Below are 18,510 nucleotides of genomic sequence, written 5' to 3' on the forward strand. Positions count from 1 at the left end.
AAAGTCCCACATGCAGTGACCTCTATTTTGCTCCAAGCGAACCTCTCTTTCCTCACGCATGCAAGACAACTTTCTTATGTGGGGATTTTACTTTCGCAATCACACATAACGATAGAGAAGTGTGGCCAGCTAAACCCAAGTACACTTTTGCCGACCCCTCTGGATGGAGAACAACATTGTTGCATTCAAAAATTAGAGGAAGACACAAAACCTCGCACTGATATACATAGTTCCCCCCAGAGCAGTTTCAGTAATGTTTTTGTGGACGGCTCAGCGTCAAAAGACATTTACGGTAGAAATTGTGTGGGTTACCTGGTCACAACTGTTGATACAGTGGTAGAGGCAAAAGCTCTCAGTTCCTCAAACTCTGCTCAAAGCGCAGAATTGACCGCAGTCAAGTCAAGTCAAGTCAAGTCAAGTTTATTTATAGAGCACATTTAAAAACAACCAAGGCTGACCAAAGTGCTGTACAGTAAATACAGATAAAAATACAATAGAACACAATTTCGTAGTAACACCTCGCTGATAAAAATAAAAATAAAAATAAATAAAACAAATAAATTAAACCTTTCTAAAAGCCAATGAAAAGAGGTGAGTTTTAAGAGCGGTTTTAAAAGTTTCTAGGCTTTTGGAGAGTCTGACGTGAGGAGGTAAGCTGTTCCACAGTCTGGGTGCAGCCACAGCAAACGCCCTCTCTCCCTTTGTCTTTAATTTATACCTGGGAACATCTAAAAGCATCAGGTCGGCTGACCTCAAAGATCTCCTGGGGCGATAAGTACTAAGGAGTTCTGACAGGTAAGAAGGTGCAGTGCCATTTAAAACCTTAAAAGCCAGCAGTAAGATTTTAAAATCAATCCTAAAGGCAACTGGGAGCCAGTGGAGAGAGCAGAGAACCGGAGTGATGTGGTCTCTTTTTTTTGAACCAGTCAACAGGCGAGCGGCAGCGTTCTGCACCAGTTGAAGGCGATGTAGACAGGAACGATCTAGGCCAGCATAGAGGGAATTGCAGTAGTCTAGCCGTGAAGCAATAAAAGCATGGACCACTCTTTCTAGATCGTTCCTGCAAAGGTAAGACTTGACTTTGGCTAAAATCCGCAAATGATAGAAAGATCCCTTAACTACAGAGCTGATTTGTTTATCAAGTTTAAAAGCAGTCATTAGAGCATGTACACTGTACGAAGGTCAAAGTGTTAATATTTACACAGACAGCCAATATGTTTATTCAGCAGTTCACCATTTTGCAAAAATATGGCATAACAGAGGAATGACAACGTCCTCAGGCAACCCAGTTCAACATGCAAACCTTCTAAAAAAGCTATTAGAAGTAATAACGTTGCCAAAAGAATTAGCACTATGTAAATGTGCAGCTCATCAAAAGGATGACACAGAAATAACAAGAGGAAATAACTTTGCTGACAAAGCAGCCAAAGCAGCTGCAGAAAAACACATTGATGTTTTAACAACAGAAACCATAGATTTAATACCACTAGAAATACTAGCAGATGCACAGAAAACAGCATCACTGAGTGAACAAAAATCTTGGTTGAAAGATGGAGCAGAATTAAAAGACAACCTCATGATGTGTAATGGCAAACCAGTCCTTCCAAAATCTTTGCATAAAACTGCTGCATTAGTGACACATTCAAAAACTCATGTGTCATCAGGAGGGATGATTTCTATTCTTAATAAACAATTCTATACAAAAAATTTTGAAAGTTCAGCAAAAGAGTTTATTAGAACATGTATGATTTGCCAAAAACACAATGCTCAAGGCAATTTAAGACCAAAACGAGGCCGGTTCCCTACACCGCCACACCCATTCCATACTATCCACATGGATTTTATAGAACTAAATGAATCTCAATCCTCCAAGTATGCACTTGTGATAATAGATGTATTTTCCAAGTGGCCAGAAATATACCCAGTGAAAAAAGCAGATGCAATTTCAGTAGCAAAATGTTTGTGCAACCATTTCATTCCAACATATGGCATTCCGTCTCTGATAAGATCAGACAATGGCACACATTTTGTAAATGAAGTAATAAGTAAAGTTTCTGAAGCTTTAGGCTTCAGCATAAAACATCACTGTTCTTATCATCCAAGTAGTGCAGGATTAGTCGAGAGAACTAACGGCACAATTAAACAAAGATTGAGGAAATGTATGGAGGAGACTAAAAAACCATGGACTGAGTGTCTAAGCTTAGTTAAGTTATGGATGAGAATAACTCAAGGAGCAGGTGGTCTAACGCCATTTGAAGTTGTACATGGCAGACCCTTCCCTCTCCCCATAACTAGTGAGCCAATTAATAAATCTATTGCAGAAACAACAATGGCAGAATGGATGACAAAACTGTTTGAAAATAAAGAAGTGATTTTGAGCAATCAACTGCCGAGTGATCCATCTCCAGTCTCTTGCAGGTTGAACCCCGGTGATTGGATTCTGATTAAAATCCTCCAGCAGAAAAACTGGAGTACTCCGAGGTGGGAGGGTCCATTTCAAGTGTTGCTGACAACACCGACAGCTTGTAAAATAGCCGAACGACCTTCGTGGATCCATCAAAGCCACGTGAAGAAAGTGTTTGCACCACAATAAGACGCCGGTTCCCCCGACTCTTACGTGAAACCCTGCTGAAGGGAAGGGCTGATCGGGTTTTCCCGCCCTTTACCTTCTCGGCAGTGGTCTACTCACGTGGAGCTCGGGTGTGCCTGGTCGCCCTGAAGAACAAACACATAATAAAGAGTGACCCATCCCACCAAAGAGAGGAACCAATGACAACACCGGGGACGCCTGAAATGCAAGGAGCCAGCGTGATGAATCTAGGAGAAGAAGAGCCACCAGCCCCAGCCCCAAAGCTGTTATGTTTAAGTGCTTGTCACTTTCAACGGAAACGGTTCATGTGCCGCCTGATCTGTCTGGTGGCCGGCGTCATCTTAGGGGTGATGCTCTTCTGGCTGATACCTGGAAGAGCCCACAGAATAACACCAACTATTCCCCGTCTCAAGAGGTGGACCCATGACAACTCCCATCTAACTGAGATGACCCAAGATCACATTCACCCTTGGATGAACAATGCCTGGTACCGATACCTATACAATACCATAGAAGAAAAAGAATGTTATGTCTGTTCTCACATGCCTTCAACTTCAGTCTACCCCACCATCTATGGTCGCATGATGGACAGTCACTGGCAAAGTGAATGTGCAGCAAGTTTTGCCAGCATTGGAAGACAACACTTTGCAATCAGCATGAAAGCTTCACTCCCAGGTGCAAAAGGCCTGAAGAATGGAACCTGTGACGACAAGTTCTGGGTAGATATGACAGTCAAAAACAGAAATGCTTCTGTCCCTTTCCCTGTTTTTATGACCCATACAGAGAAGTGGCATCCTCTGTGCTTCTACCAAGCGGCAGGGCAAGGACGCCACCCCCTGGGCCATACCAGCAACTGCAACGCAACCTATGGAGGAGTAGGGTATGGGACAGTCAACCTAAATCAACAGGTAAATGGCACCTATTGGGTACAAGGTATGGCATGGCTGTGCGGACAGCGTGCATACTTTATGCTGCCACCCAACTGGTCAGGATGTTGTGCACCCATCTTCATTTCAGATCACACTTTCAAGATAACTGTGTACAACAAGACCAGAGTTAGGCGTGATGTAGAAATCAAGCCTCATGATTCAATCCTTGGAACAGACGTGCCAGAGAACTTCAAACTCTGGAACACCGGTGAAAAGGTAGTTCACGCTCTGTTTCCTTGGACAGGAGTAGGAAAGCACGCACTACGAATAGAGACTTTAGATTACCGCTTTGGACTGTTTTTGAATGCTTCTGCTCGCATTGACAAATCACAGAATGAAGAAATTGATGCAATCCGCATTACTGTCATGCAACACCGAGTAGCTTTGGACATTGTTCTTGCAGAGAAAGGAGGTCTCTGTATACTGTTTAACAAGACATGTTGCACCTACATACCTGACAACATACACTCATTAAACATGACAAATGCTTTGAATGTTCTGAAACAACTGAGAGACGCTCAGCAACAGGACTACGAGACCGATGAGCAAGGCTGGTGGGACTGGTTGCTGAGCGGCTCCTGGAAATCTTTGCTGATTAAAGGCCTGTTGGCCCTATGTACTATGATGTTTCTATTTTGCATTTTTGTTTCTTGCATTATTCCTTGTTTGAGACGCATGGTGATGAGTATGTTTAACCGTACTTTAGGAAATTTTGTCTTGATCCAGAGGGATATGGAGGATCCCTATTGCCAATATGATATGCTAAATATGGAGGACAGAGTGGAGAATCTCTATTATAGTCTTCACAGAGCTGATGTTTAGATACTTCACTGAATGACATGCAAGTTGAAAATGTGATTTAACAAGTGACTATGTATTGATATAAACCTGTGAAATATATTAACATCAGGAGGGAAATGTTAGAGATTTTCTAGATTATACAATATAACCAAATCTCTATAATACAATATAATCAAGTAAGCCTTATATTCTAACCAAGTAAGCCTTATATTCTAACCAAGTATGCCTTATATTGTATGTGTGTTCATATATTTTCACACGGGCAAAGCTTATTGTTAAAGAGAACATAATGCATTCCTTACTTAAGTGTTTGAGATGTTTGACAAGTCATGATATACTTTGTATTCCTCACCTCAGTATGTGATGTCAGATAAGCATGATATACTTCTGCATTGTTATTTTCAGTGTATGTGTGCAAGGTTAGATAAGCTGAGATAATGCCTGACCTCTCCCCTGACAGTTAAAAGAGGAAGTACTATGTAACCCATTTTTGCCTTATAAATAAAGCAAGCAGCCTGTGCTCGGTGTGTCTGTCTTCTCAGAGGCATTCACCCATGTGCACGTTCCTTAAACTCTCTGAGTTGGTCTGCCAGTGTCTCATTTCTCTCTTACTTGTGTTTGAACAAATGTCAACCCCTGACAGAGAGTTTTGTTTTATTTTGGGGTTTCTGAAGTATGGGGAAGGTTTTACCCTGGCACCAAGTTTTAGAGTTGGTGTTTTTCACCTATAAGAGAAAGAATATTCAGTGACAAGTCCGAAGACCCAGGCTTCTTTTTATTTACTTTTGATTTTTGATTTATATTTTGAACAGTGCACTGATTTTTGTTTCTGAATCTTTTCTTTAAGCAGATCTGCACATCGGAAATTACAAGCATTACACGTCGGCGAGAAAATTGTTGTAAGTGAGTTTCTCCGCATTGAAATGGGTTCTGCAGGAAACACTTATGGGGACAATTAGAAACGAGAGTCCCTGTCTAAAAAAAGGATTCAGCGAGGTAATCCGATCTCAAGTTCTTCTTTCTCTTTTGAAATGACGTCATTTTGCTGAGGGCGGAAATCTAAATGCGGCAATGGTTTCCACTATCAGCAAAGGAGAGAATGGATGAATGAATGGATGAAAGACTGGAAATAAAACAAACGGACTGACTGGTAAAGGATGACAAGACTTGACTACGACTTAAGGTTAACCTCCACCTAGATAGAACAAGAGGGTGGATGAATTTATGTGTGTTTCTTTTTACAGGAGTAGAAGGATGACAAAATATTCAAGGATGAGTGAACTTTTAAATGCCATTTTTGTGTCGTGTGTTGCTTACAGAGGTAACTGCGCAGCGTTAACATTTATATATTCTTCTTTACAGCGTTACAGTTCTTAATGTTTTCTTCTGACAGGAGATCTTTTTATAGCACCTCTGGAATGTGGATGTCTGACTGCGGTCAATGTGCTGCTAATGTTTGCTTTGCTTTGGTAAGAATGCGGGCAGTAGAAAACAGACAAGTGACATGAAAACAAAGAATAATAATAAAACAAGTAATAATAACAAATAACTAATTTGGGGACAGTTTGACCTAGAGCTCACTAACTGGCCATTAGGGGGCTCTGAGTGATAAACAAGTGGAGTAATATTGCCCAAGTGTGACTAAGACAAATTGTGGCAATAATAGTGATTTAATGATTGGAGAAATCCTGAACATGATACTTGTCTGTTTTGCTGAATCTTTTATTACTCTTATGATTTACAGGGGGTTGTAAATGAGCTGTTTGATTTGACGGATTTGCTTTTTAGGTGAATGGGGAATTAAACAACTAGAACTATTAATTGAGACTAATTAAACTAACCTGAAACTGAGGAGGTTTGTATAAGGAGGAATTAAAACGGATATAAAGTGCATCCGCTCTTTGATTGCAGGTGTGACCATGAAGATTTTTGGTACATATTGCAGGTGGTGGCTCATTATAGAATTGTGCTCAGGTTCATAAGGTAAAAGCTTTATAAGGGGTCGATGATTTCGTTTGTGTCCTAATGATTTAGGTATGCCAAAATTAGAGGTTTTTTGACAATTTAGAGAACCAGTGAGGAGCATAACTAGATGATCACAAACTTGAGTACTACATTTAAATGGAAGTTGGAATTAAGAATGCCCAATTTGTTTGAGGTTTGTTTACTTTTATACACAAATTGCAAATGTGCTTATAACGAGCTGGCACTTAGTCTATGAAGGTCAGTAGATAACAACATTAGCGTATTAGGGGTAGGAAGAGAGGTGTGTTGGCTTTCTGTCTCTTGCAGAGGAGGGAACAGACACCAGACAAGGTCACAGATAGGTGAGGATCCTTCGCAGCAGAGATAGACACTGTGACGGCCGAGACACCACCTGGGTCCAAGGGTCATGGCGTTTGGGCTCCGGGTAGTCCCCTCAAAAGGATGGGTCCCATTAACACAGCAATAACCATGAAGGGGTGGCGGAAATCCAGGAACACCAGACCAACGAGGTTCGAGAGGCTCTGGGGCATAAAGGGGGACACGTTCCGGTTTCTTTTTCTGGAGGATACACAGATCGTTGTTCGAAATCGGGGCAGAATAATCCCCTGATCTGTGCCACGACTGACGGGTTGTCTAACCCCTGAGGTTGAAGAATGAAGAGGAGCGTCGCGCCAAGCAGCATTTGATTAATTCATTCCAGGCTCCTAATAGGCTAGGGCTCTAGTCTGAAGTAATTGATAGTTTAAAGGAATCGTAATCGTTTTGTACGTTATTGCATATTTTATACTCATAACTTGATACTCTTATCACGAAGTTTAGAGTAAAAGTAAAAGACCCGGGGAACAGGGATCATGAAACTGTGGGGAAAAATTAGAGACTAACGAGGATGTTGGGGTTGAAAAGTGCTGTAATGTATTGGTTGAAGTTGTGCTGGCAAAGCCAGCACAAAAGGGGGAGTTATTGAGGGAAACATCCTATTTTACTGTCACTATATATCAGTCATAAGGCACTGTTATTATTTCATTATTACTTCATTAGTCCGCATCAGCTTATCATCAATATTATCATGTATCACTTATCATTTAGTAAATCTGCTACAAGGGCATTCTAGATACAATACTCTATCAGTTAGTAAAGCACCAGTTTAGCTGGGGGTCCAGTCAGGCCGCAGTAAAAGTCATATGAGGACACTCAACTTTGGTTGGCCTGAACTCACAATATCACAAAACTACACACTCCCCACACCCATTCCATTGGAATGCTGTTAGAGCTGAGGCCGACTAAAGACAACCCCATATTTGGTTCTGGACAACGATTGAATACACTTACACAGAGTACACACATTTAAGTCCACACTACACGCACCTACATAGTCATGTAGGACACGCACACACTCATGGAGAACTGTGAGGTCGGCTCAGGACATGCTCTCTGTTTGACATACACACACAATAGACACGAATAGAGATACACACCACACACACACGGTTTTCTCCGAGTGCTGGACTGAGTGGAAACATCTGGAGGCCATATAAGGGGAAACTTCCTGAGTTCTGGGAACTGACTGATACTTATCATGTGACTTGACGCCATCATTGCAATAAAACCCTTGTGAAGAAACTGTTCGGAGGGAGATCGGCTCTTAAAGGCTTGTGATGCTCATCTTCCCCATATGTACATATGTATAATAAAAATCACTATTCTGACATCTACTGAGACCATGCAGTCGTTTGTCTTCTCCTCAGAAACTCGAATCATGACAATAGCAACTTGAAATGCTCCAAAAAATGGCTCCACAGCATGTAAAAATATAATATAAGCTCTGGCGGACTTGGTTCTATGGTAGGTCTTAAAGGGTTAAATCTAGCTCCTCTTGAGCTGTAACGTGCAAGTCTTTAATAGCACTTTGAAATGATGCCTTCCACGCCCAGTAGTTTTCTGGGTGGTCATCAAACTGCAAAAGTCCAGTACTTAACATTTCCCTACGTGTCAGGTACCTTGTAATATCCTGGACACCCTGTGTCTCTGTTGATGTTTGAAGAGTGTTGTACGGATAAGGTTTTGGGGGATTCCAGTCTCTCTCTCCGTTGTGTTTGAAGTTCCACTTTAACATTAGCCTTTTGAGCACTGTGTGAGCCGTCATTGTCTATATGTGCATTCATAGCCATTTCGCATTGTTCACGTGCAGCTTTGTGACAGGCCAGTGGATCTACTTTTAATTTGAATCCTTCAAGGCAAATATCTGAGTGTTTTTGTACATACTCTGCTGTGCGTTGTTTTGGACTGGCGGGTGGTCCCACCAATGGATAGCGCAGTTCACTTTTTGAGAGTCCCTCCTCCTCTTCTTCATAAACTGCAACCTCTGCTTCTGCAACTGCAACAGCCTTTTGACAGCTCAAAACATGTAAATTAGCCTCAAGTTCAGTTTTTTGTTTCATTATAGCTGCTTCTCTTTCTGAATACGCCAGCTGTGCATGTGCAGCCTCTGCTTTTGCTCCTGCTTTAAGTGCTGCAGAACTTGTGGATGAACGCTTGGATGTACGCGAGCGTCTAGACTCCGCCTGTGTGTCTGCGTTGCTTGCATTATCCTTGTTCTCCATATCCTCTGCATTGTGCATTTGTTTTGTTTCTCTTTGATCTGGTGTTTCTTCCTCTTCTGGAAGCTCCAGTTGATATTGCTTTCCTGACCGTAGACTCATAACTGATGTGCTGAAAATAGCTCCTCGTGGTTGTGCCCGCTGCGCTAATGTCTTTTTACTGTGCTGTCCTCGCCCTGAGTCTCTTAGAGTCACCAGCTAGACAGCGAGATAACGATGCTCCAATAACATGACTTATTTTCCTTTTTGCGCTGATTTATTGAAGAATGGCCTCTGACCATTGCCTTCTCTTTGACCATCGTAAAACTGAAAGTACAAAATACTGTATTAGCTAACTAACATTGTAAACTAGCTTGTTACACTCTTACTGCAAGCTAACAAGATAAAACTTTCAAATGTACAAATTATCGTACCATTTTTACACAAAACAAAAGATAATAATTATTTTATCGACACTCATACTTACAGACATATCTTGTCCAAGGCAACAACATTTTAAGGTCCGTATCAGCTTAGAATGATAACATTACGGTATCACTTTCCGCCATCTTATATTTCTTCTTCACGTTCTCATTTTTTCCTTTCCCAAAGTAACCGAACCCAAAGTAGCCACTAGAGGGAGCTCTAGGGCAGCTTACAACTATAATATCCGATTTAAGTTACAAAAGGCAGAACAATCATCACTGCTTAATCAACACACACATCTCTCTGTGTTTTTGTGAACAGTCCTTTCTTAAAAGCAGAAAATGAAATTGTAGTTGTTTTTGGCTGATCAACACAAAACCTTTTTCCTATAATCTTTTCATCTACAATGTAAATTTTGTCTCTTTTTCACTCTGTTTTTTTTCTCTTTACAATAGCTGGTGACCTGCAGAATCACCGCTCTCACAATCAAAGGCAATTACTTTCACACAGCGCACAAAAACACTGTGACGTCAGACACATTCACACTCACTTTGTCATCTGCATAAATAAATCATATGACTTATGATATGTGCCATGGTGATCCATATGTATGATCACAAATTTATTTAATTATTTTCAACCCAACAAAACAAATAAACCAAAACATGATGCTGATGCTATGAACACTCTACACACATGAGTCAAGATGCAGGAAAACTGCTCACGGAAACGCTGCACGCTCCAGTTATCACAGTTATCATAGTTCTGTTTCCCTCTCTTTGAGGAGTTCTCAGACAGCTCTCGATCTGATAATGTGTAGCTTGCTCATCAGCTCAGAAGAGACCGCAACGCAACCTCACACAGTGGTTGCGTGCTTTGCCCACAGTGGCAAAGACTTGCATTTTCATATTCAATTCAGCTTCTCCATCATGTACTTTTAGATGTTTCATACAGGGTTCAGCATATTAGTTGTTTTCACAGGTGTGCTGTATATCTCAACAATGGCTCATAATAAGACGACAGTCTTTCACACAGGTCAAGTGCCTCTATGCACTTCATTAGTTTAAATATTTGTCTATATCACTTCACCTCATATGTCATTGTACTGAATTTGAGCAACCCTAAGCTTAATGCAGATTACTTTTAACAATTATCCACCTCAATTAAATTTATGGTCTGGCACACGCTGTTGTCGATCAGGGCAAGCTAAAGAATAAACACTTTTGTGTCAGCAAGGGGTGGGGGAAAGCCATTCACCAGAGCATATCTTAAGTGCTGCTGATGTGGGCTGGCCTTCTCCACACGCTCTTCAAGGCTGGTGTGTTTTCTGAAAACTTCTGACATTTGAATCTCTTCCATTTATAAGCCTGCGATTAACCGCACGGCTCAGGTCCGCATGAAACCCGCGCGACCGTGCTCGCGTGAACCCGCGCAGCTAAGGAGCCGTCACTCTCTTTTTTTTTATTTAAATACTTTGTGCTGCCAGGAGCAAAGTCCAGCATAAACGTCTGTCACCCTCTGACTCACTCTTGGTTGCTTAGGAACCCATGATAACAACAGACAACAACAACAGCTGCTGACGTCACAGACCACGTGTTCTGCTCCGCACACACTCACACAACAACAACAATGACAACAACAACAATGACGACAACAACGACAACAACACAAAATAGGCCTATCGTCCAGCACAGTCTGGACCCCGTGGAACTGATCTGTCTCCCCACAAAGCGGCGGAGAACTGATCTGTCGCTCCACAAAGCAGCGAGGAACCTCTCGCTCCACAAAGCAGCGAGGAACTCACCTCTCGCTCCACAAAGCAGCGAGGAACTCACCTTTCTCCCCACAAAGCAGCGAGGAACTCACTTATCACTCCACAAAGTAGCGAACTTCTCAACCTCCCACAAAGCGGCGGAGACTGCACAAACACACGGTTATAGAGTCGGGCTCTTTAAACTTACTCGGCGTTGCTTAGCGTGTAATATCAGCCTCGGATCCCGCCAATCGTCATTCATCGAGGAGAAAAGACAGACAGTTAATCCACAGGAACTTCCTGGCTGACGTCAGTCTTTCAGTGTGTCTCTTCTCCCCTTGGTGAATGTCGATTCCAGGGCTCCGGCTCTCGAAGGACCAATTAATGATAGGTTTGTAGCTTGAACCTATTCGCTGGAACGTTGAAGACAATATAATTACACAGCAAGCAAGACACGAAGTAGGCAAAGTTCTTCTTGTTACTCATGCATGAGGGAGACCTGCCTGGAGCCAAGTGTCGTTCCACCACTTGACCTCCGTCAGACTCTCGGCCAGGTTTCCCACAGCACTCCTTTTATTGTGGTTACATGAATATGCATAGGGTCATTAACATATAACATCTTACATAGGTATACATGTGAACAAAGAATACTGTGTGTGTGTGTGTGTGTGTGTGTGTGTGTGTGTGTGTGTGAGGTCAAGATGTGACCCTGTGAAGACTCCCCATAGCTGGTGCCAGGAGTCTAGCGGGTCCATCTGAACAAAAGGCTCTTATACTTAAAGAGATATACGTGTGTTTGCTATACCATAGGACCTCTCTTATGCTCCTAGGATGTGGGTGTGCATTCCACTCTAGAATGCACACCAAGCCTTTGTAGCCTGCTAAAGATCACACAGCCTATCACTACACAATTGATTGTACACCTCTAAGCATATATGGTTAAATATTTCTAAGCATAAATGACAATCAACAATACAAAACCTAACAATCAGCTTTATTTTTTCATTTTAATAAAACTAGTCAACAGGAAGTAGAATAAATAGAAACCAATGATTTACTGACAGCATTCACATGTATGATTTAAATAAGTGCAGATTATATATGAAGTATAACTGCACACAGTAACTGTATTACAATAAAGACTTAACAGAGTCCTCTGGTGGAGTGTTTCAGTACTGTGTTAACTAGAATAGGGCTTTGGAGTTGACGTCATGCCGCAATGCATTGTGAGAGCGCAGCGCCATTTTTCCGGGTCCACAAATCAAAACAAACACACTGTGTTGGAACGACGACTACAAGAAAGATGCTTAAAAGCAGCTGAAAAGAAAACGGACTGTAATCAAATCAAATCAAATCAAATCAAATCACTTTTATTGTCACATCACATGTGCAGGCACACTGGCACAGCACATGCGAGTGAAATTCTTGTGTGCGAGCCCCACAAGCAACAGAGATGTGCAAAACACAACAACACAAACGAGCAAAATACAAGAATGGCCAACCTGAAACTAATAAATATATGTACAATATATAATAGTGTATGCATTTCTGGATGTGTATACTAAATGTTTTTCTACGTGTGTGTGTGTGTGTGTGTGTATAAACATTTTTACAAATTAAATAGTACAAAATAATAAAATAAAATATATAAAAATATACAGAGTTGAGACATGTGCAAAACAGTGGCATTACTGTACAGTATGTAGTGCATAATGTTAAGTTCCAGTAGTGAAGCTGAGGTGTCTATGAAGTGTTCAGCAGTCTGATGGCCTGATGGAAAAAGCTGTCTCTCAGTCTGCTGGTACGGGACCGGATGCTGCAGAACCTCCTTCCTGATGGAAGCAGTCTGAACAGTTTATGGCTGGGGTGACTGGAGTCCTTGATGATCCTCCCCGCTTTCCTCAGGCACCGCTTCCTGTAGATGTCTTGGAGGGAGGGAAGCTCACCTCCAATTATCCGTTCAGAGCACCGCACTACTCGCTGGAGAGCTTTGCAGTTGTAGGCGGTGCTGTTGCCATACCAGGTGGTGATGCATCCAGTGAGGATGCTCTCAATGGCAGCGTGATAGAAGGTCCTGAGGATGCGGGGGCTCATGCCGAATCTTTTCAGTCTCCTGAGAAAGAAGAGGTGCTGCTGCGCCTTCTTCACTGTTTTGTTTGTGTGTACTGACCACGTAAGATCCTCAGCCAGATGTACTCCAAGGAACTGGAAGCTGCTCACTCTCTCCACAGCAGCGCCGTTGATGGTGATAGGGGTGTGTACTTCTCTGCACCTCCGGAAGTCCACTATCAACTCCTTTGTCTTTGTGACGTTGAGGGTGAGATGGTTGTCTTGACACCAGTGGGTCAGGGTGCTGACCTCCTCCCTGTAAGCTGTCTCATCACCTTTGGTGATAAATGGCCTGCATTTGTATAGCGCTTTTCTAGTCCATAGGACCCCAAAGCGCTTTACACTACATTCAGTCATCCACCCATTCACACACACATTCACACACTGGCGATAGCAAGCTACATTGTAGCCACAGCTGCCCTGGGGCGCACTGACAGAGGCGAGGCTGCGGGACACAGGCGCCACCGGGCCCTCTGACCCACCACTGTAGCGTCGTCCGCAAACTTCACAATGATGTTGGAGTTGTTAGTGGCTGTGCAGTCGTAGGTGTAGAGTGAGTACAGGAGAGGGCTCAGTACACACCCCTGTGGAGCACCAGTGTTCAGTGTGACGGCGGATGAGGTGATGCTGCCCAGTCTGACCACTTGGCGTCTGTCAGACAGGAAGCTAAGGATCCAGCTGCAGAGGAAGCTGCTCAGTCCTAGATCCTGCAGTTTCCTGTCCAGCTTCGAGGGAACGATGGTATTGAATGCTGAGCTGTAATCTACAAACAGAATTCTCACATACGTGTCTCTCTTCTCCAGGTGTGACAGGGCAGTATGTAGTGTCAGGGCTATGGCATCATCAGTGGACCTGTTGTGGCGGTATGCGAACTGTAGAGGGTCCAGTGAGTCGGGTAGTGCAGAGCAGATGAAGTCCCTGACCAGCTTCTCGAAGCATTTGCTTACGATGGGGGTCAGGGCTACAGGTCGCCAGTCGTTCAATGAGGAGATGGTGGAGGATTTGGGTACAGGGACGATGGTGGCCATTTTGAAGCAGGCTGGGACTACAGACAGAGAGAGGGAAAGGTTGAAGATGTGCGTGAACACTCCAGCCAGCTGAGCCGCGCATGACTTCAGGACGCGGCCGGGAATCCCGTCCGGACCCGTAGCTTTGCGCGCGTTCACCTTCCTGAAGCACTTCCACACATCCTCCTCAGACACAGTGTGCTCACTGACGTCATCCGCGGTGCGCACACTGTCCGGTCTCATGGTGTTCGCTGCGTCGAATCTAGCATAGAATACGTTTAGATCCTCACACAGAGAGGCCGTGGTCTGCTGTGTGCTGGGTTTCCCTCTAAAATCTGCGATCGTGTTTAGACCCTGCTACAATACTCCGAGGGTTGTACTCATCAATGTCTTTAGCAGCCACGTGAAACATTTCCCAGTCCGCGTGATCAAAACAGTCCCGCAGCGCAGACTCCGATTGGTCCATCCAACAGTGCACCGCCCTCCGGGTTGGAGCTTCCTGTTTCAGCTTCTGCCTGTAGGCGGGCAGGAGCAGGATGGAGCGGTGATCTGATTGGCCGAATGGGGTGCGGGGGAGGGCTTTGTACGCATCCCGGAAAGAGGTGTAGCAGTGGTCGAGGAGCCGGTCTCCACGAGTGTTGAAATGTATGTGTTGGTGGAGTTTTGGTGAGACTTTCTTCAGGTTTCCCTTATTAAAGTCTCCGGCTGTGATAAACGCTGCCTTTGGGTGTGCGGTTTCCTCACTGCTGATCGCGCTGTACAGTTCCCTGAGTGCTCGGTCAGTGTCGGCTTGTGGGGGAATGTAAACAGCCGTAATAATCACTGCTGTAAATTCCCTCGGTAGCCAGAATGGCCGGCACTTAATCATCAGGTACTCCAGGTCCGGTGAGCAGAAGGATTTGACCGGGTGCACGTTCGCATAATCACACCAGCTGTTGTTGATCATGAAACATACACCACCGCCTCTGCTTTTCCCAGTAAGATCACAGAGAACCCCGGTAGTTGTATTGCGGAGTCGGGTACCTTGTCCGATAGCCAGGTTTCTGTGAGGCAGATCACGCAACAGTCCCGCATCTCTCGCTGAAATGAGATCCGTGTCCGAAGCTCGCACAGCTTGTTCTCCAGAGACTGCACATTAGCCAGTAATAAACTGGGTAACGGTGATCTGTTAGTGCGCCGTCTCAGTCGAACCAGAACGCCAGATCTTCTCCCTCTGCGTCGGCGTTTGCGGCCTCCAGGGCCAGAGAACAAAGGCGTCTCAGGTGAGATGAATGGGGGGTCTGCAAACGGAGCGTCCGTGTTGCAAAACTTGAACTCCGGAAAGTTATAAGAAAGACCGTCTTTTATGTCCAGTAAGGTTTGTCGGTCGTACACAAGGAGACAAGTGCTACTCGTGAAAAAATAAAGGAAAAGTAAAATTAAACACAGAAGAAAGCCGTTGCTTGGGGGAGCTCGCGACGAGGCTGCCATGCTCGGCGCCATCTTGGCAAGACTGTATAGAGACCGATTGCGTCCAGAGGCGAAGCGGCAGTACTTGCAGAAAATAGCGTGCATTGGAAATGTGGAACCGTATGAAATACGACCGTGGAGTTGAAACCCTGAAGACCAACCGCTATTGATGTAGCCTGACATATTTTCATACCTTGCCTGTGGAGTCAGCGCGTACAAGTCGTCATTCAAACAAAGGTAAGTCAGCTCGAGTACTGCGTGTGAAATGCGTTTGATTTCCCTGCAAACATTCACATTAGTGCAGCACAAATTCATTCATGAGGGGAAATTACAGTGAGAACATGTGGAGGCTGTTAGAGGGATAACATAGTGAGTTCAGTGCAGTGATGTGACATTGTCCTGAATGATTTAGTTATTCTTTATGGTTAAAGAAATTGCAATGATTTATTCTTATTTATTATAAATAATTCTAATTATAGAGCTTGCTTCCATGTTTGTATCCTGTGTCACTAAAAATACATTTTATTTTAGTTTTATACATTGATTAATGACCTGCAGAATCTCCTTATCATATTAAGTGATTCATAATTGTCACTTTATGCTTTCTCCATCTTGAAAGTGATGACATCCTTGCATTACATACTTTAGGTTCATTTTCTGCTGGCAGGTTTCTGATAGAGAACAGGCAGATTTTGAATATACCATGAAGCGTTCTATAGATGGACACATAAAGAAATTAAAAGCATCACAGGGAGGGTTGAAGCCGTCCACTGCACATGTATGGCCGGAGTCATGGAGAATCGCGGATGGATCATCTGAATCCTTCTGCAATGTTCTGTGAGTGAATGCTGATCCAACTCACTGTGGGATAGCTGTTGTCGCGAAATCAATCAATGTAGAGCAGTGTCACAAACCACAGAGGCCCCAGAAAAGTGCAATCAAACGGTGAGTTTATTGACAGGCAGGAGAAAACATCAGCATATGTCTTCTGACAAAAATACATGCTGAGAACACTTATAAAGCAGTGAGGTACACACCCCTCCATGGCGTAAAAATAGGTTAAAGATGTCAGTTACAGTAAATGGTACATCTTAGATGGCAATAAACAGACATAGAACTTCTCATTTCTATAACACCTTCCAAACAAGGCAATAACTTCAAGCCTTCAGGGTGTCTGAGGGCTGGTTATCGACTCCGGTCATCTGTTACCAAGTAGAATAAAATGCAGTTGGAAGCTAAATGAGTTAAGGCCTCAGGCCTGACACATTTCTAGACTATATGTGCATTGTAAGCATGTATTGCAGTTATCCTTCTATGCTCCAATCTTTAAGACAATAGATTGTCTGGACATCGCGCTAAACAAAGCTTAAGACCCTCTGTAGACGGAGCAAAAACTCTAAATGAGAAAAAATATTTATGCAATGTGTATGAAATACTCCTGGCTGTACCTGTAATAAAAGTTAACATAATAAAAGGATCCTTAAATGAATAAACAACTCAATAAACTCAATAAACAACTTTAATGCAATATCAATACTGTGAGAAATATTATTAAATGGAATAATGCTGTAAAGAATGTTATTAATGCAATTATAATGATGCAGGTTATATGGCAGCAATAAAATAATTTCTGTATCTCCACACTGTTAATAAAATGAATCTGTGACACATGCAACACGTTCACAGAGGAAGAGGACACAAAGGGAGGACACGCAGAGGCTGTGTTGAAGTCAGAAATCCAAATCTTTAGCCAAAAACAGGCGGCGGTTACACACAGGAACGGAAGACAAGCAGTCCATCAAACAGTCTACAGGGTCAAACATACAGAGAATTCAAACAGCAGTAAAAAATAACTGGAAAAACTTAAAGCAATGTGCGACGCAATAAAAGGAAGCAGCGCAGTATATTCACTGAATTATCATCAATTACAAAAGAGAAAAACGACGATTTCTACGGTTTGTTTTCTAAATGCAGTTAGTGTGGCTGGTAAAGATGGAAACATACAGCATGTGAACTTTGTTAGTAACAAATGAGGTAAAAAAAACAACCCCAAAACAGACAAAACACAGAAAGAGGCTCAGTATTCATTAATAATTAGAAAGAAACATTCTGGTCGTGGATTTTTACAGTTTTAGTTCTGCTCGCTGTCATCATCCTAATCATCATGATCAATGGCGAGGTCCTGAGGTGGGCGGGGCTCTCTCTGGTGATGTCACCATGAAGGAACAGCATATGGCACGTGTTGCTGAAACATCCCAGTACACTGGTGTAGTTTCCTCTCCAGCTGTTTGACATGTGACACTTGAACATTAAGGGGAAGAAGAAGAAACAGTGTTAGGTCAGGTGACCACATGGTTTCTAAAGTAACTGACAGGAAGTAACCAGGCCGTCAGAAATGGATGGCATGTGTTTAGAGTTACTGGAGTTGGGTAACTCTACTTACCAAAAGCAGCAGCACACAGATGAAGGATCAGATGCTGAATGTTGCAGGAACATGCTCATGTGTGGTGGTCATTCAATGCTGCTGAGTGATATCCTGCCCCAGGCACGTGCAGGGGGGCTGGAGGGGCTTGAGCACCCGCCCCTTTCCTGATGGGTGCCCAAGGTGCCCTTTTGTTGAGGCAACTTTTAATTTTATTCTTATTTGTTTATTTATTTTTTATGTGTGTGGGCGTGCGGAGTCCTGTCTGTGCCCCAAAGCAATAATATTTAACTATTAATCACAGTTTTGCTAAATAAAAGGATCTGACTTGCATCAGTCACATGATCACATTTAACCAATGATCGCCCTTGACGGCAGAACGCGCTGGTTACGAGCCGGGAACGAGCTCACAAAGACAACGTGCATTTTTAGCGGTTCGGAGCTGTAGGAGAAACACAAGTT

General features: G+C 43.2%; 1 protein-coding gene and 1 long non-coding RNA gene across 2 annotated transcripts; one reads left to right on the forward strand and one right to left on the reverse strand.

The window, feature by feature from the left end:
* Window positions 1–2,610: 2,610 nt before the first annotated feature.
* On the forward strand, window positions 2,611–4,900 carry LOC145423819 (uncharacterized). Its single transcript, XM_080296703.1, has 2 exons — window positions 2,611–3,265; window positions 3,374–4,900. The coding sequence occupies exons 1-2, from the start codon at window positions 2,770–2,772 to the stop codon at window positions 4,339–4,341; spliced, it is 1,464 nt and encodes a 487-aa protein (XP_080152829.1). The 5' UTR covers window positions 2,611–2,769; the 3' UTR covers window positions 4,342–4,900.
* An 11,659-nt stretch (window positions 4,901–16,559) lies between these two features.
* Window positions 16,560–18,352, reverse strand: LOC145424067 (uncharacterized). Its single transcript, XR_013905013.1, has 2 exons — window positions 18,070–18,352; window positions 16,560–17,927 (listed from the first exon to the last, which is right to left on the reverse strand). It is a non-coding gene; the product is annotated as an uncharacterized LOC145424067 (long non-coding RNA).
* Window positions 18,353–18,510: the final 158 nt, after the last annotated feature.

Source organism: Astatotilapia calliptera, chromosome 3, assembly GCF_964374335.1.
Source record: "Astatotilapia calliptera chromosome 3, fAstCal68.1, whole genome shotgun sequence".
Lineage (NCBI taxonomy): Eukaryota > Metazoa > Chordata > Actinopteri > Cichliformes > Cichlidae > Astatotilapia > Astatotilapia calliptera.

What these genes read in the sequence shown, in the direction of transcription:
- LOC145423819 (XM_080296703.1), top strand. Translation starts at nt 2,770, where the DNA reads ATGACAACACCGGGGACGCCTGAAATGCAAGGAGCCAGCGTGATGAAT. An exon ending in CATGAAAGCTTCACTCCCAG is followed by an intron (nt 3,266 to 3,373) that starts GTGCAAAAGGCC and finishes TGACCCATACAG; the next exon opens with AGAAGTGGCATCCTCTGTGC.